The sequence below is a fragment of the Centropristis striata genome, chromosome 4 (assembly GCF_030273125.1).
Source record: "Centropristis striata isolate RG_2023a ecotype Rhode Island chromosome 4, C.striata_1.0, whole genome shotgun sequence".
Lineage (NCBI taxonomy): Eukaryota > Metazoa > Chordata > Actinopteri > Perciformes > Serranidae > Centropristis > Centropristis striata.
The window spans coordinates 9,410,542-9,436,549 of record NC_081520.1 but is presented as its reverse complement, the minus strand read 5'-3'; the positions used below and the strand labels follow the sequence as shown (position 1 = coordinate 9,436,549).

Here is a 26,008-nt window from a genome sequence, read left to right as displayed (position 1 = left end):
GCCACGGAATCACTCAAATTTCCGTGAAACTGACACGGATTTCGCTACAAATGCAAGTTAATGACAGTCATATCCCGTGGCTATTCCATGGATATTTTTTCCTATTGGTTTGTTCCAAGTCACGTGACTTTCAAGGTTCCGGCGGTCAGAACAAAAAACATGGCAGACAGTTCTCTCATTTTTAGTGAAAAATATAATATTTTGACTTAGTTTCTGCATAAAAATGGATTTTGATTACATTTCTAGTGAGATAAATATGTTTTTTTTTTTCTAAATCTTCACTCAGTGAATGTACATAATCACTTTGTATGTTGGAATAGCCACGGGATATGACTGTCATTAACTTGCATTGCAGCAAAATTTGTGTCAGTTTCACGGAAATTTGAGTGATTCCGTGGCTATTCCACGGATTTTGAGTTAAGCGAATCCGTGGCTATTTTCGGATTTTCAAAGGAAAATAGGAATTTGGGAATTGATCCTCCCAGGTGGAGATAAATTCCCTTTTAGCAGACATCCAAGACCTGTAACAAGAATAGTCTGTCTGTCATCTCTTCTCATGGCAGACAGAAGGGGTGTCATTCTCCGTACTTCCTGGTTTCAAGAAGACGAGAGATATCAGTCCCATTTTGAATCTTCACATACTAAAACAATGCCTTGCCTGTAAGACGCCCTACATGCTAACCATCAAGAAGTTACTGCAACTGTTCCACTCTGACTATTGCTTCACTAACTTCACTCAAAGGACGCATACTTTCATGTCAAGGGGGCTCCTAAAAACAGATACTCCATGTGTCCCACACACTCAACTGTAATTCATTAACTGCATGTTGTCAGTTTATTTGAAATGGGAGGCCAGTGAGGCTAACACTAGGTGTATGGCACAAACTAGGTAATGATTTTCCTCCAATTTTGGCAAATCTTACACTGTTTTGAATTTCAAATATTCACCAGTTGACATGGTGCAGTAAATCACAGTGCAGCAGCTGATTGGATGACACAATATTTTATTGAAAAAAACAACAACATTAATTTAATTTAATTCATGAAATGTATTAACTTTATCCAGAACACCGCCAGCCTTTTCTGTAGTCAACCTGTCCCAGAGCACTGACTTCATCCCACCTCTGTCTCTGCATACTTGTGACCAGATTTCCATATTTTTTCTCTGCTTCTGTTTGATGCATTGCTCTCAAACTGTTTTGTGACCTCTGTCCCTACATACTACTAATGTGTTTTATTACCAGTTCTCTTTATCCATGACTCAGCACGTTTTAAACCGTTGACTCATTTCCGTATTTTTCTCTCTCTTTCTGATTGATGCATTGCTCTCAAACTGTTTTGGGACCTATGTCTCTTCAAACTGATATTGTGTTTTCTGACCAGTTCTCCTTACCCCTGACCCAGAACTTTTAAAAGGCTGACTCAATTTACATATTTCATTCTCTGTTCATGATTGATGTATTGCTCTCAAACTGTTTTGGGAACTCTGTTTCCATATATTACTATTGTGTTTTATCACCAGTTCTCCTCAACATGACCTAGCACTTTAAGACAGCTGCCTACATCTACACCAATTTCTCTCCATTGGTACATGTGCAGGTCTTATGACTCGAGACCCCGACCCATAATTGCTTTCTTGGTGTTTTTCTCTGGTCTCAGCAGGATAATGTAACATTTAGGTCCAAACAGAGCCACCAAGAGGCCAAAACTGGAGGCCAGGATGGCAAAAACCTCTACTGCATCTGCATATTTTCCTGGAGAGCTGATATAAGCAGGAACAAAGGCCACCCACACAGCACAGAAGATCAGCATGCTGAAAGTGATGAGTTTGGCCTCATTGAAGTTGTCTGGAAGATTCCTTGCCAGAAATGCAATTAGGAAACTCACGATTGCCAGTAATCCAATATAGCCAAGTAATATTGCAAAACCAACTTTGGAACTGACTACACATTCATAAACTATCTTGTCATTGTGGTATTGAGTGTTTTTATGAGGAGCTGGTGAAGCAGAGACAAGCCAAGCAGTGCAGATTGCTGCCTGAACAGAAGTAAGAACCAGAACTGTTCCTCTCTGCTGCACAGCACCAAACCACTTCAGAATGGCTTCACCTCCTGGTTTGGAGGCCTTGAACACAGCCAGAACCACCATGGTTTTGACCAAAATACATGAGACACAAAGCACAAAGCTGATCCCAAATGCTGCATGTCTCAACTGGCATGTCCACAGTCTGGGACGGCCGATAAAAAGCAGTGAACACAGGAAACATAGTTTTAGAGACAGCAGTAACTGGAAACTTAGTTCTGAATTGTTGGCACGTACTATAGGGGTGCTGCGATGATAGGTGAAGATCACCAGGGCAACAGTACATATAAATGTGCCCAACAATGAGGCAGTTGTCAGACAGATACCCAGAGGTTCATGGTAGGAGAGGAACTCAGTTTTCTTAGGAACACAGTAGTCACGCTGGGGGCTGGACCAGAGGTCCTCTGGACAACTGGTGCACTCCATGGAGTCTATGAAAATAAGGTTGAAAGGAAGTTTTGAATTCATGCTTATATCTCCAAAGTGCAATGTTTAAAACTAAATACCAACCAGTTTTATTGCTGATCTTTCCCTCAGAACAAGGGATGCAGTCAAAGCAGCACTCAGGTTGCCCTTTCTTTCTGGCCATGCGGGTACCTGGAGGACAGCTCTCACTGCACACTGACCGAGGTGGCTGTAGCAAGAAAGAATCTGTTATTCCTACACTACTTTATAGTGATATAATGAGTAATACATGGTAAACAAACAGATGCCACAACAACCATAAGCACCTGTTTGGATTCAAAGTTCCAGAAGATTTTGTCTTCATCAAGTGAGAGTTCTTTTACTTTTGCTGACTCTTTAACCTCACCCACATTCTGAACTTTAGTTTTTCCATCAGGGAGCCACCGCCAGTTCATAACATCGTATATTGGTAAGGCATCACCATTCTCATCAAATGACACTTGATCACCAAATGGCGTGGTGAAGTTGATTTTTTCCAAGTAATACACAAGCTGTGAGCATCAAAATAAAGGGTTATGGAAAACCAAAAATATAGATATAATTATCTGTGACCATTGCAAATATAGCAGCATCTACTATTTAATAATCACTGAATTCTACTTATGAACAGATGAAGAAATTATCAATACTTGGTGTCACCAGTGGTTCAAAAAATTATTTCAATTTTAAGATTAGAAATCTCAGCTCTTTGCATTATTTCTTATACCCTGAGTTACACTCTGCATTAAATACTAATGCATAGGATTTAGCCATAAAAGCTGATATCACACCTGCCATGGCTCCAGTTTATGCAAAAGGCCACAGCTGTGCCCTGTGAAAGGCCCCCTCCCTGGCTCACACTGCAGCATGTCATCAAGAGCGTACGCCAGAGCATACACAGCCTTGTACACATTATACTCTGGCCTGAGGTTTGAAATGTCCAAGAACTCAGTCTCCACATTCTCTAAATCTTCCTCTCCAGTGCATAGTGCTCCCCCAGCTTCAACCCAACCTGCTGGAGGTGGCGCAAATCTACACTGAAACATGTATTCCCAAAATTGATTTATCTGAAATATATTTAAAACTGTGTGTTATAAACGATGAAAACATACAAAATTGAGCTTACAAAAAACAGATCAGATTGCAAGGTTTGACTCACTATGCTATTTCCATTGTTGTTGTTGTTGTGTTGTAGGTCAGGATGTATTTGTAACAGGTATTTTCTGAGTCCTGGTATTTCTCCTCGACGGATGGCAATGCCCATTGTGCCACCCAGGTACGGCATGAGGCGGGGTGTCTGCAGCACAGCAGCTGCTGTCCAAGCTTCACTGGCCATCCACTGCAGGCCTGTAACATTCTGTCTCACCACCTGTGCATTACAGTATATCAGATCCAAAAATGCACACTGTTGAAACCATGTGAATGAAAAGTGAACTGAAAGTTTAATTTGTCTAAATTAGGGATGTCAGTGTTTAACAATAAGGAGGTGTGATTCATTCAAATGAATCTATTTTTCTTTACAGGACAATATTTTTTTAGAAGTTAAATCTTTCAGCTTGACAATTAAAACATGAAGTTTTGTCATTATAGAAATTAGTTGTATTGTAAGCCCAACCTCTTCGACAAGGTTAATCATGTGACTCTCGTGTGCAAACACAATGACCACACGAGCTGTAGATTTCTTCATCACATCCACAATCCTCCTGAGTTCAGCTGGGTCATTGCCCCAGGGTAAAACCTCCAAATAGGCCAGACAACCTCCTCCAGACTGAGCCAGGTCAGACTGAAAGGACCGGGAAGCGTGGAGTCCATAGTCATCATCACTGATCAGCAAACCTGCCCAAGTCCAGCCAAAGTGTTTCAGAATCTGAATCATGGCACGCACCTGAGTGGATGCAGAGTGGAGGCATTACTGCACAGGCTGGAGTAATCTTTCACTAGGAAACCTGCTAAACAGGTTCCACAATGGACGGGTGTGACACAGAATCAATATATTTCTCACTTTTTTCATTTTTAGTTTTATGATTGATATTCACCTGGAAAGCATCGCTTGGGATCGTCCTGAAAAAGGATGGAAACTTTTGTCGGTCACTCAAGCATGAGCATGTGGCAAAATAACTCACCTGTGAAAGACACAGATATACATCATGAAAATATTAAAGACTTTTTTGGCCCTTTCAACTTTATAAGATTGTTTTGTCCATGCTGAATAAACATTACATTTAAAATCAAGAGAAAAGTGATGGCGAAAAACTTACCATAGGTACTCTGTACAAACCTAAGACACTGGAGATGGCAATAGAACGTGTAGAGGAAGAATCACCCACAATCCCTAGGACTGGTGGGGTTCCTACACAGGTCTCATCTAATATAAACTGCTGCTCTCGACCACTGGTTAATGACAACGCTGCACGGAATCCAATTCCAAGTTTGACACAATTGTCATAAAGACTGTATCCCAGAGTCACATTTGGTAGCAGGTTGTTGTTTCTGTTGATCTCATCAATAGCAAAAGCCATGGTCTGAGCCTGCCTGAAGCCTAGAACATCAAAACTAACAGAAAGATACCACTGTTGGAAAATACTGCATGATAAGTGACTATGGTGACATGAAAGTGTTGCACACTTATCCAGTTGAAAATGATTTATCCAGTTGAGAAACAACAATTAATCCATTATAATGCTTGAATAAAAATATGAGTAATATCTTATCATCAGAAATATATTGTACTAATTGGATTGATTCCCAGTTTTTGCTCTTTCCAGATTCCCTGACGCACTCACCCGTGGCAGGAAGGCTGTTGTGGCTCTGAGGTAAAAGACAGGTCAGGAAAGACAGAAAAGAAGTGGATCTCAAACAGCCCACCGAGAACCACATCTCCAGCTTTGTGCATCCCATTGAGATGAAACTGTCCCTGCAGCTGGCAGGTGGTTGCATTAACAGATGGACAAAAGTAGGAATCCAACAACATTAAATGCACAAGCAAGAGCAACTTGATATCTACAAATGTCAACATGACTTTCCTCTTGTTAACCTCTTTACTGAGCCAGTGTCAACCCCTTTTATCGACTTGCTGTATTCTTTAATGCATTCCTTCCATCAGGGAATAAGCAAAAGTAGGGGCAGGGCCTAAAAAAATCACCAAGGCCATTGTAGCGACCTTGCCCTCATAAATCTAATTTGTGGATGACCGTTATGATTTTGATGCCATCTAAAACAAAACATCTACTTTCCTTGTTGTAAAATACATGTTTACTTCCAAATTATTCTGAAGGTTATTGCCTGAACGAATACATTCAAACAGATGGTTGACAAATTAAAGGAAACACATACATGAAGTGTCACAGCATGGAGTCAGGCCACTATGAGCTTCCGTCTTTAACTAAGTCTTCAACAGTCGGGATAAACACCATTCCTGCACAATATTTTCCCTCATTTATATAAAATGTGATATTGTACAAGGTGCACCTGAATGCACCATAAAGTCTGTCAGTGGCTGCCATACACTGTCACCACAACACAACAATGGACAGAAACACAATTCGACCAAAACAAAAGAAAGTAACTTCAAGGCGGTTGGCATCCCCCAAAGGAAATACTGCATTCATGCTGTTGTTTACTGGTTTTCATGACTTTGTGAAATTATGAGTGACTGGTGTCTTCTGCTTCTAATTCTCAAAGTGTATTGGACAGCTCCACAGTCATGTAACTACAACATCATAATAATTATAAAAAATATGAAGCAGTGGTGGCGTGCTGCAAAACTTTATTCATAGTCTATGTGCAAAACATATTAAGGTAAGACCTTGCAGTTGATATAACTTCCCAATGTTGTATATGTAAAGCATACCAAATTAAACTCACCAAAGGCTCTAATAATCCCTGAATATGTCCACTAGATGGTAGCATCATGTTTCAAATTTGGTGAAATAATACTTCTTGCACTGTCTCTCTTTGAGGAGGGTTCTTGTATCCATAGTAGCTTGACAGGTATTAGAAATAATCAGTTATGATGAAGTTTTACTAAATGACCGGATCAATTAAATATTTGTGAAGTGGGTCCCAGAACAACATATGTTGTATTTCAAACTGTAAAAACCAAATGTAAAAATTGTTAAGAAATCACAACACAAAGCATTACATAGATGTGAAATTGACTCTTCACATAATAAGGTTTGCCTTTATATGTAAAGTTAGAAATGAGTTATCACTTTCACATGTTTATATGGGATAAACATTATTATCCAAACATGACACTTGGTTTCTTAGGAGAAATCAAAACATCAAAAGTGAAATGTAAGGGTAATAGAAATATCGGGTAAGGATTATTTAAATTATTTAATCAATTTAAATTCTAGAAGACTGTAAAAAAAATCAGGCAAAAGTAAAGGCAACAATCATTTAGAGTTCTTTATTGAACTGACAGTTGTTTTTTGTGTGCAAAATACAGAGTTTATTGATGAATTTACTTTAAGTGTTGGCTTTATAACTTTGACCCCGACCCATGATTGCTTTCTTTGTGTTCCTCTCTGGTCTCAGCAGGATTGTGTAACATTTGGGTCCAAACAGAGCCACCAAGAGACCAAAACTGGAAGCCAGGATGGCAAATACCTCCACTGCATCTGCATATTTTCCTGGAGAGTTGACATAAGCAGGAATAAAGGCCACCCACACAGCACAGAAGATCAGCATGCTGAAAGTGATGAATTTGGCCTCATTGAAGTTGTCTGGAAGATTCCTTGCCAGAAATGCTAACAGGAAGCTGAGGATAGCCAGAAAGCCAATATAGCCAAGTAATACTGCAAAACCAACTGTGGACCCGACTACACATTCATAAACTATCTTGTCATTGTAGTATTGAGTGTTTTTATGAGGAGCCGGTGAAGCAGAGACAAGCCAAGCAGTGCAGATTGCTGCCTGAATGCAAGTAAGAACCAGAACTGTTCCTCTCTGCTGCACAGCACCAAACCACTTCAGACTGCCTCCTCCTCCTGGTTTGGAGGCCTTGAAGACAGCCAGAACCACCATGGTTTTCACCAGAATACATGAGACAGAAAGCACAAAGCTGATCCCAAATGCTGCATGTCTCAGTTGGCATGTCCACAGTCTGGGACGGCCGATAAACAGCAGTGAACACAGGAAACATAGTTTAAGAGATACCAAGAGCAGGAAACTCAGTTCTGAATTGTTGGCGCGTACCATGGGTGTGCTGCGATGGTAGGTGAAGATTCCCAGAACAACAGCGCAGATAAATGTACCCAACAATGAGGCTGTTGTTAAAAAGATTCCTAAAGGCTCATAGTAGGAGAGGAACTCAGTTTTCTTAGGAACACAGTGGTCACGCTGAGGGCTGGACCAGAAGTCCTCTGGACAACTGGTGCACTCCATGGACTCTATGAAGATAAGGAAAGTGTTCAGATATATGTGCTTTTATTATATCTCCAAAGTACAATGTTTAAAACTGTAAACCAACCAGTCTTATTGCTGATCTTTCCCTCAGAACAAGGGATGCAGTCAAAGCAGCACTCAGGTTGCCCTTTCTTTCTGGCCATGCGGGTACCTGGAGGACAGCTCTCACTGCACACTGACCGGGGGGGCTGTAGGAAGACAAAGAAATCTGTCATTCTCTATTATTCTACACTTCTAATATCTGCAGTCCAAATAAGGGATCTTGTCTCAAATAACCTCTCTAGATTCAAAGTTCCAGAAGATTTTGTCTTCATTAATTGTGAGTTCTTCACCTTTAAAGGCCGACTTCTTAACCTCACCCACACTCTGAAGTTTAGTTCGTCCATCAGGGAGCCACAGCCAGTTCATGACATCATATATTGGTAAAGCATCACCATTCTCATCAAATGACACTTCATCACCAAATGGTGTGGTGAAGTTTACCTTTTGCAAATAATACAGAAGCTGCAAAACAAAACAATTTACAGTTCATCCTTCTGTGCATTATTTCTAAATTCTATCTATTTCTGAAATTCAGGCTGTTTTATTTTTAACTTGTTTCAGGGCATTATTAACTCATCGCCATAGAAAAACAAATGGATAAATGTTTTCTCTTTTGTCTTTTATTAAGTATGTACTTTTAAAAGATAATAATAAAGTTACCCAGCTTAGTTTTGTAATTGTTACACAGTACTTTTTTCATTTGATATTTACAAAAACACATTCAGAAAGTACTTCAGGTGTAGCAGCTGTTTCTCAAGGTTAATTAGGTGTGAGTGTAAACTGATATCACACCTGCCATGGTTCCATTGTTTGTCGATTGGCGCAGCTGTTCCCACTGAAAGGTCCACTGCCTGGTACACAGTGCAGCATGTCATCAAGTGCATAGGCCAGAGCATACACAGCCTTGTACACATTGTACTCAGGCCTGAGGTTAGAAAGATCTAAAAACTCAGTCTCCACGTTTTTAATATCCTCCTGTCCAGTGCATAGTGTTCCCCCAGCTTCAAGCCAACCTGCTGGAGGTGGTGCAAATCTACACTTAAATGTGTATTCCCAAAACTGTCTCACCTGAAATGTATAAAAAAATTATTAAAAAAACAATTCAATGCAAATATATTAGTTTCTTGTAATGTTCTATCAATTTGTGAAATTAAACTCTTGCCATGCTAATTTCATAGATATTGTCATGCTTTTGGTCAGGGTGTATTCGTAGGAGGAAGTCCCAGAGCCCTGGTATTTCCCCTCGACGGATGGCAATGCCCAGAGTGCCTCTCAAATAGGGCATGAGGTGGGGTGTGTGGAGCACAGTCGTTGTTGTCCAAGCTTCACTTGCCATCCACTGCCGGCCTGTCACATTCTGCCTCACTACCTGTATTTAGAAATTATATATGATACTTTTTTTTTTTTAAATCCCATATATATTCATACACTCTACAGCAATGTAGGAATATACAAGCACAGATGTTGAATATATATAAACATACATTAAACATATGAAAATATTAAAGCTGATTTGAACCTCTTCCATTAAATGAATCATGTGGAACTCATGTGCAAACACCATGACAACATGAGCTGTTGATGTCTTTATCAAATGTACAATCCTCCTGAGTTCACTTGAGTCACTGTCCCAGGGCAAAACCTCCAGGTAGGCCAGACAACCTCCACCAGACTGAGCCAGGTCAGACTGAAAGGATCGGGCAACATGGAGTCCATAGTCATCATCACTGACCAGAAGACCGACCCAAGTCCAGCCAAAGTGTTTCAGAATCTGAATCATGGCACGCACCTGAGAGGATAAATTGGTGCAAAGGGATGAGTGCACAGTCCGCTGTATTGTTTTAAGAGATAATATATAACTAACTTTGTTTTTTGCATTTACTAACATATATTCTATTAACTAGATACATTTCACAATGGAATCACAGTTAATTTATCACGTTAAGAATTAAGAAATTGTTTGTTTCAGTGGGTACATTTCGAACAATCTTACTGTTTACCCTGTCAAACACAGTTTTGCAGTTCTTAATTTTTTGCTTATGGGGTTTTACCTGGAAAGCATCACTTGGGATTGTTCTAAAGAAGGATGGAAACCGCTGCCGATCACTCAGACAGGAACATGTGGAAAAATAACTCACCTGTTAAGAAACATATAGTATATACTAAAGTTATCCCTCTCATGCAAATCAGTAATATGACATTTCAACAATCTGTCACTCTCAAGAATGATATGATTTCAAATACGGAATATAAAAATAAGACAGTACAAACAATGGACGATGGGAGACTTACAATGGGCATTTTGTATAAACCTAGCACATTGGACATGGCAATAGAAAACGTTGAATAGTGGTCACCCACAATCCCGAGGATTGGAGGAGTCCCTGAACAGTTCTCCTGAAGCAGAAATTGCTCCTCTCGACCACTGGCCATTGATAATGCACCACTCAATCCAACAACAAGTGCACCACAGTTGTCAAAAAGACTGTATCCCAGAGTGATATTAGGAAGCAGATTGGAGCTGTTGTTGATCTCATCAATAGCAAAGACCATGGTCATGGCCTGCCTGAACCCTAAAATGTCAAAGCTAACACACAAAAATGTCTTTTTACAATTTTATCTTAATATATTATTAACTTGTATTTGTTATATAATGCATCACTTACAATAAGTAGAGAGTACCATCAGAGACTGTAATGTGCACAGATCCATGCTGTCTGGTGCATGTGTGTGTGTGTGTGTGAAACTTACCCTTTGCAGCTGGGCTGTTGTGGCTCTGAGGTAAATGTTCGCTCAGGGAATACAGAGGTATAGTGGACCTCAAACAGCCCACCCAGAACCACATCACCATGGCTGTACATTTCATTAAGATGAAACTTTCTCAGTAATTTACAAGATGAGGGAGTAGAGGAGGACACAGAGCAAAAAAATAACAAGGTAAAGCAAAAACACAAGTGCGAATATGTGTCAAGAAAAGCTCCCATAACTGCCCTCCTCTTTTCACACCTGTTTCTAGCCTTCTGTTACTTAACTTTATATGAAGAGCTACGTAATTCCCTTTGCATCCTGAACGTCATTGTTTAATCCTTAGGGCACAGGCTAAGGGGGCAAGACATGATACACATACACATATCAACTTAAAAGATATATATATTATTAATAAAATATTCTAAAATGTATATAAATCACATCTTATAATAATAATAAGTGCTTCAGACTTTTATGTTTTTTTTATTCTGTCCTATGGCTGATAATTGTTGTAAATGAGAATATAGGTATTGTAATGTAATGTAAGGCAAGGCAAGTTTATTTATATAGCACATTTCAGCAATAAGACTTAAAGTACAGACTACAGGCTGTAAGGTGGACTAGTAAGAGAGTTGCTGTCCGTGTCTGGCGTGATGATGTTTAATGTCGTCCACTGCAGTCTCATGTAGCCACCTGTTAGTATCCACCTCTTTAAAGACATGTAAAACTTCAAAATTCACTGTGCGTCACGTTACGACACGTCACTTTATGTGACCTGCGTAACTGTTTTTTCCTTCTGGTGCCTGCGTAGTCCTTGTAACACATTAACTTCGGAATTTATGTGCATTTATTTTACTTTTTAAACTGTGTTTTATAACGTCTAACCGTAACATTTCTTGCCCTGACCTTAGAGAAGTGAATATGTGATGCAGTCATAAGGAATCCGCAGCATTTAATCAAAACATAATCACTTTGGTTTCAGTAAGCGACCATTGAATGGGTTGATACCAATGTTCTCTACATACCAGCAGATGGAACATATTTTTCACTGCATATAATGTGTGTTTTCTGTGATGCCAAAAACAAAAGTTCCAGTTGACATGCAAATTAACCAAAAATACATACTGTTTTAGATAAGTTGATCATTTTACTTTCACTGCTTCTTTCATGACTTTGTGGTTCCACGACCCATGATTGCTTTCTTTGTGTTCCTCTCTGGTCTAAGTAGAATTATGTAACATTTAGGTCCGAACAGAGCCACCAAGAGACCAAAACTGGAGGCTAAGATGGCAAATACCTCCACTGCATCTGCATATTTGCCTGGAGAGTTGACATAAGCAGGAACAAAGGCCACCCACACAGCACAGAAGATCAGCATGCTGAAAGTGATGAGTTTGGCCTCATTGAAGTTGTCTGGAAGATTCCTTGCAAGGAATGCTAACAGGAAGCTGAGGATAGCCAGTAAGCCAATATAGCCAAGTAGTACTGCAAAACCAACTGTTGACCCAACTACACATTCATAAACTATCTTGTCATTGTGGTATTGAGTGTTTTTATGAGGAGCTGGTGAAGCAGAGACAAGCCAAGCAGTGCAGATTGCTGCCTGAATAGAAGTAAGAACCAGAACTGTTCCTCTCTGCTGCACAGCACCAAACCACTTCAGACTGGCTCCACCTCCTGGTTTGGAGGCCTTGAAGACAGCCAGAACCACCATGGTTTTTACCAAAATAGATGAGACAGAAAGCACAAAGCTGATCCCAAATGCTGCATGTCTCAGTTGGCATGTCCACAGTCTGGGACGTCCGATAAACAGCAGTGAACACAGGAAACATAGTTTAAGAGACCCCAAGAGCAGGAAACTCAGTTCTGAATTGTTGGCACGTACCATGGGTGTGCTGCGATGACGAGTGAAGATTCCCAGGACAATAACACAGACAAATGTGCCCAACAATGAGGTGGTTGTCAAGCAGATACCCAGAGGCTCATGGTAGGAGAGGAACTCAGTTTTCTTAGGAACACAGTGGTCACGCTGGGGGCTGGACCAGAAGTCCTCTGGACAACTGGTGCACTCCATGGAGTCTATGAAAATAGGGTTAAATATAAGTGTTGAAATTCATGCTTTTATCTCCAAAGTGCAATATTTACAACTAAATACCAACTAGTGTTATTGCTGATCTTTCCCTCAGAACAAGGGATGCAGTCAAAGCAGCACTCAGGTTGCCCTTTCTTTCTGGCCATGCGGGTACCTGGAGGACAGCTCTCACTGCACACTGACCGGGGGGGCTGTAGGAAGAAAATAAATATGTGGTTCTTTATTTTTACACAGTGCTAAGATTTACAGTACAAAAAAAGGGGAGCCGGAATAACATGAATTACCTTTCTGGATTCAAAGTTCCAGAAAATGTTTTCTTCATCAAGTGTGAGTTCTTCACCTTTAAAGGCCGACCTCTTAACCTCACCCACATTCTGAACTTTTGTTTGTCCATCAGGCAGCCACAGCCAATTCATGACGTCGTATATTGGTAAGGCATCACCATTCTCATCAAATGACACTTGATCACCAAATGAGGTGGTGAAGTTTACCTTTTGCAAATAATGTACAACCTGCAAAAACAACAAAACAGACACATAGTGTGATCCAGTCAATCCGAACAGAAGTTTATCACAATGGTTTAATAGCATGTTTACTGCCACAAAATAAAAAGAGTAATGCATTTTGAAGGAATAAAATAACCAAACTGTTCATTTTCATAATGTGCCACTATAATGCATTATGGTGCTTTAATATTCTATATTTATAAAAAGTACATTGAGGAGGTACCTCACGGTATAAAAGCTTTTTTTCAGACTGTAAACAGGTGGAGTGTAAACTGATATCACACCTGCCATGGTTCTATTGTTTGTCGAGTGGCGCAGCTGTTCCCGCTGAAAGGCCCTCTCCCTGGCACACAGTTCAGCATGTCATCAAGTGCATAGGCCAGAGCATACACAGCCTTATAAATATTGTACTCAGGCCTGAGGTTAGAAAGATCTAAAAACTCAGTCTCCATATTTTCAATATTTTCCAGTCCAGTGCATTGTGCTTCTGCAACTTCAAACCAACCTGCTGGAGGTGGTGCAAATCTACACTGAAACGTGTATTCCCAAAACTGTCTCACCTGCAATACATTGAAAAAAAATTCTGAACACGAATTACCATATGGTATTATTAACATACTACAATAATAGTTATTCATTCTATTGGTTTTATTATTATTTTTATTATTATTATTTTATTTTTTTCATTTTAGATAGAATAACAACATCTCTTAATCAAACTCTTACCATGTTATTTCCATAACTGTCAGGACGTATTTTCAACAGGAATTCCCTGAGTCCTGGTATTTCTCCTCGACGGATGGCAATGCCCAGGGTGCCACCCAGGTACGGCATGAGGCGGGGTGTCTGCAGCACAGCAACTGCTGTCCAAGCTTCACTGGCCATCCACTGCAGGCCTGTAACATTCTGCCTCACCACCTGAGTATTGCATATTATAAAACACATTTCAGACTGTTACTCAAAGCACAGTATTTTCTTTCAGCAAATATTGATTGTCCTACAACATTCATTTATTTGGTTTTATCACGCATGCACACACACACACACACACACACACACACACACACACACACACACACACACATTTCTATATTGCCACCAACAGAAAATTGTGTTTGATTGAAACAGGTGATAACTTATATGATTTTGGTCACTGAATTTCAAATATACAATCAAAATCAGTAATGTTATGTTTTCAATAATTGTGGATTTTCTAAATTGTATTATATTTTCACTCTTACCTCTTCCATTAGATTAATCATGTGGAACTCATGTGCAAACGCCATGACCACACGAGCTGTTGATGTCTTTATCAAATGTACAATCCTCCTGAGTTCACTTGAGTCACTGTCCCAGGGCAAAACCTCCAGGTAGGCCAGACAACCTCCACCAGACTGAGCCAGGTCAGACTGAAAGGATCGGGCAACATGGAGTCCATAGTCATCATCACTGACCAGAAGACCGACCCAAGTCCAGCCAAAGTGTTTCAGAATCTGAATCATGGCACGCACCTGAGAGGATAAATTGGTGCAAAGGGATGAGTGCACAGACTCAACTTAAATTACATATAAAACTAACTTAATTAAATGTTACTTATATGACTTAAAAATGTACACGTTTTATAAAGGAATCAAAGTTATTTAATCCCATGAAGAGAAATGAAAATGCCACTGTCTATTGCCTGTAACTGACTTAGTTTGCAGTTCACAAATCAGTAATGGTGTTTCACCTGGAAAGCATCACTTGGGATTGTCCTGAAAAAGGATGGAAACCGTTGCCGATCAGTTAGGCAGGAACATGTGGAAAAATAACTCACCTGTTAAGAAGCATACAGTATAAACTCTAGTTACTTTGGTCATGGAAGTCGTACCGAGCCTAAATGTTTTTAAAGAACAATGCATCAAGTTATAAGATGACATCAAGTCAAAATCATTATACAACAAATGATAGAAGATAGGAAACTTACAATGGGCATTTTGTATAAACCTAGCACAGTGGACATGGCAATAGAAAATGTTGAGTAGGAATCACCCACAATTCCGAGGGTTGGAGGGGCCCCTGAACAGTTCTCCTGAAGCAGAAACTGCTCCTCTTGACCACTGGCCATTGATAATGCACCACTCAATCCAACAACAAGTGCACCACAGTTGTCATGCAGGTTGTATCCAAGAGTTATATTCTGTAACAGATTGGAGCTGTTGTTGATCTCATCAATAGCAAAGGCCATGGTCATGGCATGCCTGAACCCTAGAGTGTCAAAACTGACGCACAAAATGTCTCTATTAACCATACATGTATAACTCTAACCTATGTAAACACCATAATGCACAGTTTAAAGATATACTTTTACAGCTGTATCTCAATACGATAAAAGTGTCACTAAAACAATCAAATTATTCACCACTTGAATACTCAGAGCAGACAGTTTCACATGCTGTCTCCTGTGTGTGTGAAACTTACCCATTGCAGCTGGGCTGTTGTGGCTCTGAGGTAAATGTCCACTCAGGGAAGACAGAGGTATAGTGGATCTCAAACAGCCCACCCAGGACCACATCACCAGGCCTGTGAATTTCATTAAGATGAAACCTTCTTCGTAATTTACAAGATGAGGAAGTGGAGGAAGACACAGAGTATAAAGGAAGAGAGGACAAAGAGAACAAGAACAAGGTAAAGCAAACATACAAGAGCAAAGCACCCATAGCTGCCGTCCTCCGTTCACAATGGTTTGTATTCTTCAAACAAGGTTACTTCTATTTATGTGAAGGTTGTCATTGTTTAATCTTTAACACCGCCCATCAGGGCACAGACTATGGGTGCAAGACATAAATGTACGACTTGACGTGACATGATGTCCCTCCTGCACAATGTGATTGGTTGATTGTTTTATACACAGTGTGAAGACCCAGAGAAATACAATAAGAAATTACATAATTTCTCACTGTTTAATATTTGGGTGCTGATTTAAAGTATTCATGGAAAAAAATCAGTTCAAGTTGACATGAAAATTAATCAAACCAAATAAAGAGCTCCAGTGTGTAAAGGTGGAAATTGAGGCTTTAAAATTCTGTCAAATACTTAGAACACAGGATGAAGACAAAAAGGACAAAGGTGTTTGACACAAAAAAGTCTTTATTGTTTCCAGTGTCATCTAAATTTATTACAGTAGAGTTACAGTTACAGTAAAAAATAAATAAATACTTTTTTGATAAATATTGGCCATTTCAGTACAGATCTCTAGTGAATGGATGCAAAATAACTGCTTCTATTAGATGATAATTTTATTGTTGCTGCAACTTTCATGACTTTGTGGTTCCCCGGCCCATGATTGCTTTCTTTGTGTTCCTCTCTGGTTTAAGTAGGATTATGTAACATTTGGGTCCGAACAGAGCCACCAAGAGACCAAAACTGGAGGCTAAGATGGCAAATACCTCCACTGCATCTGCATATTTGCCTGGAGAGTTGACATAAGCAGGAACAAAGGCCACCCACACAGCACAGAAGATCAGCATACTGAAAGTGATGAGTTTGGCCTCATTGAAGTTGTCGGGAAGATTCCTTGCCAGAAATGCTAACAGGAAGCTGAGGATAGCCAGTAAGCCAATATAGCCAAGTAATACTGCAAAACCAACTGTGGACCCAACTACACATTCATAAACTATCTTGTCATTGTGGTATTGAGTGTTTTTATGAGGAGCTGGTGAAGCAGAAACAAGCCAAGCAGTGCAGATTGCAGCCTGAATGCAGGTGAGAGCTAAAACTGTTCCTCTCTGCTGCACAGCACCAAACCACTTCAGACTGGCTCCACCTCCTGGTTTGGAGGCCTTGAACACAGCCAGAACCACCATGGTTTTGACCAGAATACATGAGACACAAAGAACAAAGCTGATCCCAAATGCTGCATGTCTCAGTTGACATGTCCACAGTCGAGGACGGCCAATAAACAGCAGTGAACACAGGAAACATAGTTTAAGTGACACCAACAGCAAAAAACTCAGTTCTGAATTGTTGGCACGCACCATGGGTGTACTTCGGTGATAAGTAAAGATTACCAGAACAACAGCACAAATAAATGTGCCCAACAATGAGGTTGTGGTCAAGCAGATACCCAGAGGCTCATGGTAGGAGAGGAACTCAGTTTTCTTAGGAACACAGTGGTCACGCTGGGGGCTGGACCAGAAGTCCTCCGGACAACTGGTGCACTCCATGGAATCTATGAGAACATGGAAGGTGTTAAGAGGCATATTCGTATTATATCTCCAAAACGCGATATTTACAACTGAATACCAACCAGTCTTATTGCTGATCTTTCCCTCAGAACAAGTGATGCAGTCAAAACAGCACTTAGGTTGCCCCTTCTTCCTGGCCATTCGGGTACCTGGAGGACAGCTCTCACTGCACACTGACCTGGGGGGCTACAATGAGAAATAAATCATTAAGTCATTATACATTTTTATACACTGCCAAGATTTCAATTACAAAGGGGAGCTGAAGTAGCAGAAATAACCTCTCTGGATTCAAAGTTCCAGAAAATGTTGTCATCATTGATTGTAAGTTCTTCACCTTTGAAGGCCGACCTCTTAACCTCACCCACATTCTGAACTTTAGTTCGTCCATCAGGGAGCCACAGCCAGTTCATGACATCATATATTGGTAGGGCATCGCCATTCTCATCAAACAACACTTGATCACCAAATGATGTGGTAAAGTTGACGTTTTGCAAATAATGTACAACCTGCAAAAACAAACAAAAAAAAACAGACAAGTATTGTGAAACACTATCTGAACAGAGGTTTATCACATTGTTTAAATCATGTGAAAAATAAAAATCATAACAGTTTTGTCTTTGTAGACTTGACTGTTGAGACGCTCTCCAAGAATCGGCACCTCAATTTCGTGGAGGGGTTTGTGTGCCTGAGTGACCCTGGGAGCTGTAATGTTGGGGGCAATAGCTCCTGGTAGGGTCGCCCAAGGCAAAGTGGTCCCAGAGAGGAGCCGGACTAAGACCAATTCAAAGACTTTTGAAGTGGGGAAATGAAAATCTCTGCACCTTGCATGGCACAGGTTAACCAGATCCCTATCTTGGTGCCATACCCGGGAAGGGAGCATGTTGGTCAGTGTCTAGGGGCCAGGCCTATGTCCATGGGATCCAGCCAGCCTCAGGCCAAAGCAATGACGTGGATCTGCCACCCTGTGGGCCCACCACCTGGAGGGTTAGGCATAGGGGTCGGATGCAATGTGAGCCAGGCAACAGGCAAAGGCAGGTACCTGGGTGTGCCGACCCCTGGCTACAACAACTGGCTCTGGGGACATGAAACGTTTCATCGCTGGCAGAGAAGGGGCCCGGGCTGGTGCGGGAAGTGAATGGTTACCAACTACATATAGTTGTCCTCACCTCCATGCATAGCATTGGCTCCTGAACAAAACTCCTAGAGAGGGGCTGGACTCTTGCCTTTTCTGGAGATGCCCAGGGTGAGAGATGCTGAGCAGATGTGTGTTTCCCTGAGGAGCGAGAGGGGTGCCTCAATGCTTAAGGCCAAATGTTGATGATCGTTTTTGTGATTGTATCATCAGATCTGCAGCCGTATGTCCTGGACACTCAGATGAAGAGGAGGGAAGAGAGGAGCAGAGGTGTCAACTGATTACCACCTGGTAGTGAGTTGGATCAGGTGGTGGGGGTAAGGCAGCCCATCAGACATTGTAAAACCAAACGGGTAATGACGGTGAACTTGGTGAGGTCTTGCTGTGGTCCCTGTCTTCAAGGTCTTCAACTCCCACCTCCAGAATAATTTCTCCCACATCTTAGAGGATGTTTGGGACATGTAACCTGAGTGGGCCATGTTTCAGGCTTGCTGCTTCCATCTCTGGAAGTTTCCATCACTGGAAGCAGCAGACAGGTACTGGTGGGTTAGTAAGGATGCAGCTGCAGTGTTCACCAAACAAAAACTCGGGCAGGGGAAAAATTAGTTGAAACCATGGAGAAGGACTTTTGGCTGGACTTAAGGAAGTTCTAGCAGTCAAAAAACTCATCAATGGCAAAGATCCAGTCCCATTTCTAAAAAAGGGGACTGGAGAGTGTGCTCGAATGATCTCGGTATCACACTGCCTGGGAAAGTTTCCGAGAGAGAGAGAGAGAGAGAGAGAGAGAGAGAGAGAGAGAGAGACAGAGAGAGAGAGAGAGAGAGAGAGAGAGAGCTGGAAAAGATACTTTGGCCTATTGTCAAACCTTGGATCCAGGAGAAGCAATGTGGATTGCATCCTTGTTGCAGAACAGTGCACCAGCTTGTTACCCTGACAGGGCTACAAGAGGGCAAACGGTGGTCTGCCCCCTCTGGTTTGGGACAGAGGAACTGCGTCAAGCAAAGGAGTTCAAGTATCTGAAGGTCTTGTTCACAAGTGAGGGTAGAATTGAGTTTGAGATGGACAGGCAGTTAGGTGGGGCATCAGCAGTGATGGGGCATTGTCCTGGACTGTGGTGGTGAAGACTGAGTCAAACCAAAAGGCAAAGCTCTCGATTTACTAGTCCACCTATGTTCTAACCCTCATGGTCATGAGCTTTGGGAAGTGACCGGAAGAATGAGATTACGGATGCAAGTTGGCAAAATTAGTTTCCTCTGTAGGGTGGCTGGGCTCAGTCTGAGAGAAAGGGTGAGGAGCTCGGACATCCAGAGACAGCTACCAGTAGAGCTGCTGCTCCTGCACATTGAAAGGAGCCAGTGAGGTGGTTTGGGCATTTTATTAGGATGCCTCCCGTTAGAGGTGTTCTGGACACATCTGACTGGTAAGAGGCCCCGGGGAAGACCCAGATCAAGCTGGAGAGATTATATATATCCCTTGGTCTGGGCAAGCCTCGGGTCCCCCAGGAAGAGCTGGAAAACTGCTCAGGAGAGGCACGTGTGGAATGCCTTGCTTAGTTTGCTGCCCCCACGACCCAGCCCCAAATAAACGGAAGAAAATAGATGAATATTGAGACATTGAAATATAGGCTGTTGTTTTGTCTGATTGTCATAAAATCATTAATCAGTCATGTAAACTCACACCTGCCATGGTTCTATTGTTTGTCGAGTGGAGCAGCTGTTCCCACTGAAAGGCCCTCTTCCTGGTACACAGTGCAGCATGTCATCAAGTGCATAGGCCAGAGCATACACAGCCTTGTAAATATTGTATTCAGGCCTGAGGTTAGAAAGATCTAAAATCTCAGTCTTAACTTTTTCAATATTTTCCTGTCCAGTGCATTGGGCTTCTCCAGCGTCAAACCGACCCGTTGGATCAAATTTACACTGAAACATGTATTCCCAAAACTGTCTTACCTGAAATATATTTAAAAAAAGACATTTTCAACAAACATTAGATTAACTGTTTATAATATATATATATATATATATATATATATATATAAATTCTATTTTTTTTAATAACATCTCTTTATAGAACTTTTACAATGTTATTTCCATAGCTCTCATTTTCCTTTTGGTCAGGACGTATTTGCAAGAGGAATTCTCTAAGTCCTGCCATTTCTCCTCTGCGGATGGCAATGCCCAGGGTGCCACCCAGGTACGGCATGAGGCGGGGTGTCTGCAGCACAGCAGCTGATGTCCAAGCTTCACTGGCCATCCACTGCAGGCCTGTAACATTCTGCCTCACCACCTGTGCATTGAATGATACACATGTTTCAGACTGTTACTAAAAAAAACTGTGTATTGTAGCAAATATTGATTTGTCTACAACACCTAGTTTCCTTAAATTCTTTTTTTTCCTTATTGATATATATATATATATATATATATATATATATATATATATATATACATATATATATATATATATATAAATATATATATATATATATATATATAAAACCTTTGTAACTTGATCAATTTCATACGTTCATACGTTTTGCTGTTAGGTAGAAGTTCATGGCTTCACCCTGATTGAGACTCATTTGATTGAGATTTATTCAATTATTTCCAGCAATGTTTTGGTTGAGCTAAATCTTTCACAGGTAATTTTATCGAACATCATGAAACAGTTTGACCTAAATCGGATACAACTGTAACTGAAATTGTGCTCCATTAAAACAGGTGATAACTGATATGATCTTGCTCAGTGAATTTGAAATATTCAATCAAAATCATTAAAGTTATGGTTTTAACAATTATGGATTTTCTACATTGCATTACATTTTCACTCTTACCTCTTCCATGAGATAAATCATGTTGAACTCATGTGCAAACGCCATGACCACATGAGCTGTTGATGTCTTTATCAAATGTACAATCCTACTGAGTTCACTTGAGTCACTGTCCCAGGGCAAAACCTCCAGGTAGGCCAGACAACCTCCACCAGACTGAGCCAGGTCAGACTGAAACGATCGGGCAACATGGAGTCCATAGTCATCATCACTGACCAGAAGACCCACCCAAGTCCAGCCAAAATGTTTAAGAATCTGAATCATGGCACGCACCTGAGAGGATATTTAGTGCAAAGGGATGAGTTCACAGACTAAACTAAAATTAAAATAAAAGTAACTTAATTAATTTTAACTAATATGACTTCCATATTTGCATATGTTTCACAAAGGAATCACAGTTAATTAATGTCATGAAGAGAAAAGGAAAGGCTTGTTTTTTGTGGACAATTTTCACATTCATGTTATATTTTCTGGAAGAAACTTAGTTTGCAGTTCTCAAATCAGTAATAGTGTTTTACCTGGAAAGCATCACTTGGGATTGTTCTAAAGAAGGATGGAAACCGTTGCCGATCACTCAGGCAGGAACATGTGGAAAAATAACTCACCTGTTCAGAAATAATCAGTATGAACTAAAGTTACCTAAGTTTTGACCCAGTATACAAATTTTCATATACCAAAAATGTATGACTTTTAAATTTGACATGGAAACAAACACAGCACACACCCATTAAAAATAAAGAAGATGGAAAACTTACGATGGGCACTTTGTATTGACCCAGCACATTGGAGATGGCAATAGAATTTGTTGAGAATGAATCACCCACAATGCCCACAACTGGAGGGGTCCCTAAACAGTTCTGCTGAAGCAGAAACTGCTCCTCTCGACCACTTGCCATTGATAATGCACCACTCAATCCAACAACAAGTGCACCACAGTTGTCATACAGAGTGTATCCCAGAGTGATATTAGGAAGCAGATTGGAGCTGTTGTTGATCTCATCAATAGCAAAGGCCATGGTCATGGCCTGCCTGAACCCTAGAGTATCAAAACTAATACACACAATGTATTTATCAAATATGAAAAATATGTTTATCTCTGTTGATGTCTCACTGTCATTATGCTATCTGCTGCATGTACGTGTGAAGCTTACCCTTTGCAAGTAGGCTGTTCTGGCTCCGAAGTAAACGTCCACTTTGGGAAAACTGATGTGTAATGTATTTCAAACAGCCCACCCAGAATCATATCACCAGGCTTGTGAATTTCATTTAGATGAAACTTTCTCCGTAATTTACAAGATGAGGGTGTAGAGGAAGAAAAAATAAATGACAAGGTAAAGCACAAACACAAGAGCAAAGCTCCCATGACTGCCCTCCTCGCCTCACACCAGTTACTATTATTCATACAACAACACTTAATTTTATATGCAGGGCTATGGCATCCCCTTTGCATGCTTTACGTCATTGTTTAATATTTAACAACACCCATCAGGGCACAGGCTAAGGGGAAGGCCATAACCATACAGTGTGATATGACGTCCCTCCTGCAAAATGTTATTGGTTGATTTCTTTATTTGAAAGCACAGAAAAATAGAACTTGTTCTGTTTAAAAAAAACAAAAAATTATAGCATTTTTTACTGTGAAATGTTTATGTTCTGTGGGAAAGTAATCATGGCAAAAACAAAAGCTTTAGTTGACATGAAAATGAATCAAAACCTAAGTAAGTGCCCCAGTGAGTAATGGCTTTTTGTCAGGTGGAAATTGGGGCAAGTCTTTAAAAGTCTCAAATATTTAAAAATCAGGCTGAAGACAAAAAGGACAATAATAAAGAACGTGTTTGAAGCAAAACAAAATATTTATTACTTCCAGTTTCATCTTACTATATTCTTAAAGCAAAATAGCTAACTTGTTTAAATATTTGCCATTTCGGTGCAGATCTCTAGTGAGTGAATGAAAAGTACAAACTGTTTCAGACTAGTTGATCATTTTACTTTCACTGCAACTTTCATAACTTTGTGGTTCCCCGCCCCATGATTGCTTTCTTTGTGTTCCTCTCTGGTCTCAGAAGAATTATGTAACATTTGGGTCCAAACAGAGCCACCAGGAGACCAAAACTGGAGGCCAAGATTGCAAATACCTCCACTGCATCTGCATATTTGCCTGGAGAGTTGACATAAGCAGGAACAAAGGCCACCCACACAGCACAGAAGATCAGCATGCTGAAAGTGATGAGTTTGGCCTCATTGAAGTTGTCTGGAAGATTCCTTGCCAGAAATGCTAACAGGAAGCTGAGGATAGCCAATAAGCCAATATAGCCAAGTAATACTGCAAAACCAACTGTGGACCCGACTACACATTCATAAACTATCTTGTCATTGTAGTATTGAGTATTTTTATGAGGAGCTGGTGAAGCAGAGACAAGCCAAGCAGTGCAGATTGCTGCCTGAATAGAAGTAAGAACCAGAACTGTTCCTCTCTGCTGCACAGCACCAAACCACTTCAGACTGGCTCCACCTCCTGGTTTGGAGGCCTTAAACACAGCCAGAACCACCATGGTTTTCACCAGAATACATGAGACAGAAAGCACAAAGCTGATCCCAAATGCTGCATGTCTCAGTTGACATGTCCACAGTCTGGGACGGCCGATAAACAGCAGTGAACACAGGAAACATAGTTTAAGTGACCCCAAGAGGAGGAAACTTCACTTCACATTACTTCATGCATAATGCTTGGTTTAGCTTTCTCAAAATTCAAATCTGAAGCTCACAATTAGCTTTCATGTTTCGTTCAAACGAGTGACAACTGATGTGAATTTGGTCAGTGAATTTAAAATAAACAATCCAAATCATTATTATTATGTTTTTAATAATTATGGATTTTCTACATTGTATTATATTTTCACTCTTACCTCTTTCATTAGATTAATCATGTGGAACTGAAGTGCAAATGCCATGACCACACGAGCTGTTGATGTCTTTATCAAATGTACAATCCTCCTGAGTTCACTTGAGTCACTGTCCCAGGGCAAAACCTCTAGGTAGGCCAGACAACCTCCACCAGACTGAGCCAGGTCAGACTGAAAGGATCGGGCAACATGGAGTCCATAGTCATCATCACTGACCAGAAGACCCACCCAAGTCCAGCCAAAGTGTTTCAGAATCTGAATCATGGCACGCACCTGAGAGGATATATTGGTGCAAAGGGATGAGTTCACAGACTAAACTAAAATTACATATAAAACTAGTGGTGGAAATTCAGGATGACAATAGATTATAAAATTTTTCACCATGTGTGACTTATATTTAAAGTTTCATGAGTTTTGGGGTATTTTCAGGCAGTGAAAAATGCGATCATTTGGGCACGAGAATAATAAAAATAAAAATAATAATAAAGAATCATTCGAAATACAATAGGGACCTCGCAAGTCGTTGCCTGCTCGGGCCCTAACTAACTTCATTTATTTTAATGAATATAACTTACACATTTGCATATGTTTCACAATTGTATCACAGTTAATTTATGAAATTAAGAGAAAAGAAAAGGCTTGTTTCATTGCGGACAATTTTTACATGCATGCTGCATTTTACATCTTAAACAAACTTAGTTTGCAGTTCTCAAATCAGAAATAGTGTTTTACCTGGAAAGCATCACTTGGGATTGTTCTAAAGAAGGATGGAAACCGTTGCCGATCACTCAGGCAGGAACATGTGGCATAATAACTCACCTGTTCAGAAACATTCGGTATACATTCAAGTTACCTAAGTTATTTATCTCTGACCCAGTCTACATTATTTTCATATTCCATCAGTTTATCACTTTAAATATGAAATTAAAACAAACACGGTACACAACATTTTAAAAAAAAAAGAAGATGGGAAACTTACAATGGGCATATTGTATAAACCAAGCACAGTGGAGATGGCAATAGTATTTGTTGAATAGGTATCACCCACAATCCCGAGGATTGGAGGGGTCCCAGAACAGTTCTCCTGAAGCAGAAACTGCTCCTCTCGACCACTGGCCAATGATAATGCACCACTCAATCCAACAACAAGTGCACCACAGTTGTCCAAAAGACTGTATCCCAGAGTGATATTAGGAAGCAGATTGGAGCTGTTGTTGATCTCATCAATAGCAAAGGCCATGGTCACTTATTGTAAGTCGCTTTGGACAAAAGCGTCTGCCAAATGACATGTAATGTAATGTAATGTAATGTCATGGCCTGCCTGAACCCTAGAGTGTCAAAGCTAACACACAAAAATGTCTCTATGAACCATAATATATATATAGCTTTGTGAATTTTTGGGGAGATATGTACAAAATCTCTAAACCTATTTTAATGCCACAATACACATTTAATAATATACTTTTTACAGCTGTTCCTTAATACTTATTTATATTATCTACCGCTTACGGTGAATACTCAGAGCAGACAGTGTCACATGCTGTCTCCTGTGTGTGTGTGAAGCTTACCCTTTGCAAGTGGGCTGTTGTGGCTC

At 40.4% G+C, this 26,008-nt stretch overlaps 4 protein-coding genes across 4 annotated transcripts; all 4 read right to left on the bottom strand.

Moving 5' to 3' along the window:
- Positions 1-1,602: 1,602 nt before the first annotated feature.
- On the bottom strand, positions 1,603-5,464 carry LOC131970242 (extracellular calcium-sensing receptor-like). The gene is made up of 9 exons (XM_059331584.1): positions 5,310-5,464; positions 4,785-5,079; positions 4,563-4,649; positions 4,142-4,411; positions 3,686-3,895; positions 3,318-3,593; positions 2,814-3,038; positions 2,593-2,716; positions 1,603-2,513 (listed from the first exon to the last, which is right to left on the bottom strand). The coding sequence occupies exons 1-9, from the start codon at positions 5,417-5,419 to the stop codon at positions 1,603-1,605; spliced, it is 2,508 nt and encodes an 835-aa protein (XP_059187567.1). The 5' UTR covers positions 5,420-5,464.
- Positions 5,465-6,996: 1,532 nt separating this feature from the next.
- On the bottom strand, positions 6,997-10,871 carry LOC131969937 (extracellular calcium-sensing receptor-like). Its single transcript, XM_059331167.1, has 9 exons — positions 10,729-10,871; positions 10,270-10,564; positions 10,029-10,115; positions 9,497-9,766; positions 9,140-9,346; positions 8,770-9,045; positions 8,212-8,439; positions 8,000-8,123; positions 6,997-7,919 (listed from the first exon to the last, which is right to left on the bottom strand). The coding sequence occupies exons 1-9, from the start codon at positions 10,836-10,838 to the stop codon at positions 6,997-6,999; spliced, it is 2,520 nt and encodes an 839-aa protein (XP_059187150.1). The 5' UTR covers positions 10,839-10,871.
- A 1,019-nt stretch (positions 10,872-11,890) lies between these two features.
- On the bottom strand, positions 11,891-16,022 carry LOC131969936 (extracellular calcium-sensing receptor-like). The gene is made up of 9 exons (XM_059331166.1): positions 15,784-16,022; positions 15,290-15,584; positions 15,053-15,139; positions 14,565-14,834; positions 14,050-14,241; positions 13,608-13,883; positions 13,102-13,329; positions 12,885-13,008; positions 11,891-12,804 (listed from the first exon to the last, which is right to left on the bottom strand). The coding sequence occupies exons 1-9, from the start codon at positions 16,020-16,022 to the stop codon at positions 11,891-11,893; spliced, it is 2,625 nt and encodes an 874-aa protein (XP_059187149.1).
- Positions 16,023-16,619: 597 nt separating this feature from the next.
- On the bottom strand, positions 16,620-25,654 carry LOC131969935 (extracellular calcium-sensing receptor-like). The gene is made up of 12 exons (XM_059331165.1): positions 25,463-25,654; positions 24,516-24,687; positions 23,647-23,762; positions 22,663-22,787; positions 22,267-22,561; positions 22,030-22,116; positions 21,515-21,784; positions 20,761-20,967; positions 20,361-20,630; positions 17,878-18,055; positions 17,612-17,734; positions 16,620-17,533 (listed from the first exon to the last, which is right to left on the bottom strand). Exons 1-12 carry the CDS (start codon positions 25,652-25,654, stop codon positions 16,620-16,622), a joined length of 2,949 nt encoding a protein of 982 aa, XP_059187148.1.
- Positions 25,655-26,008: the final 354 nt, after the last annotated feature.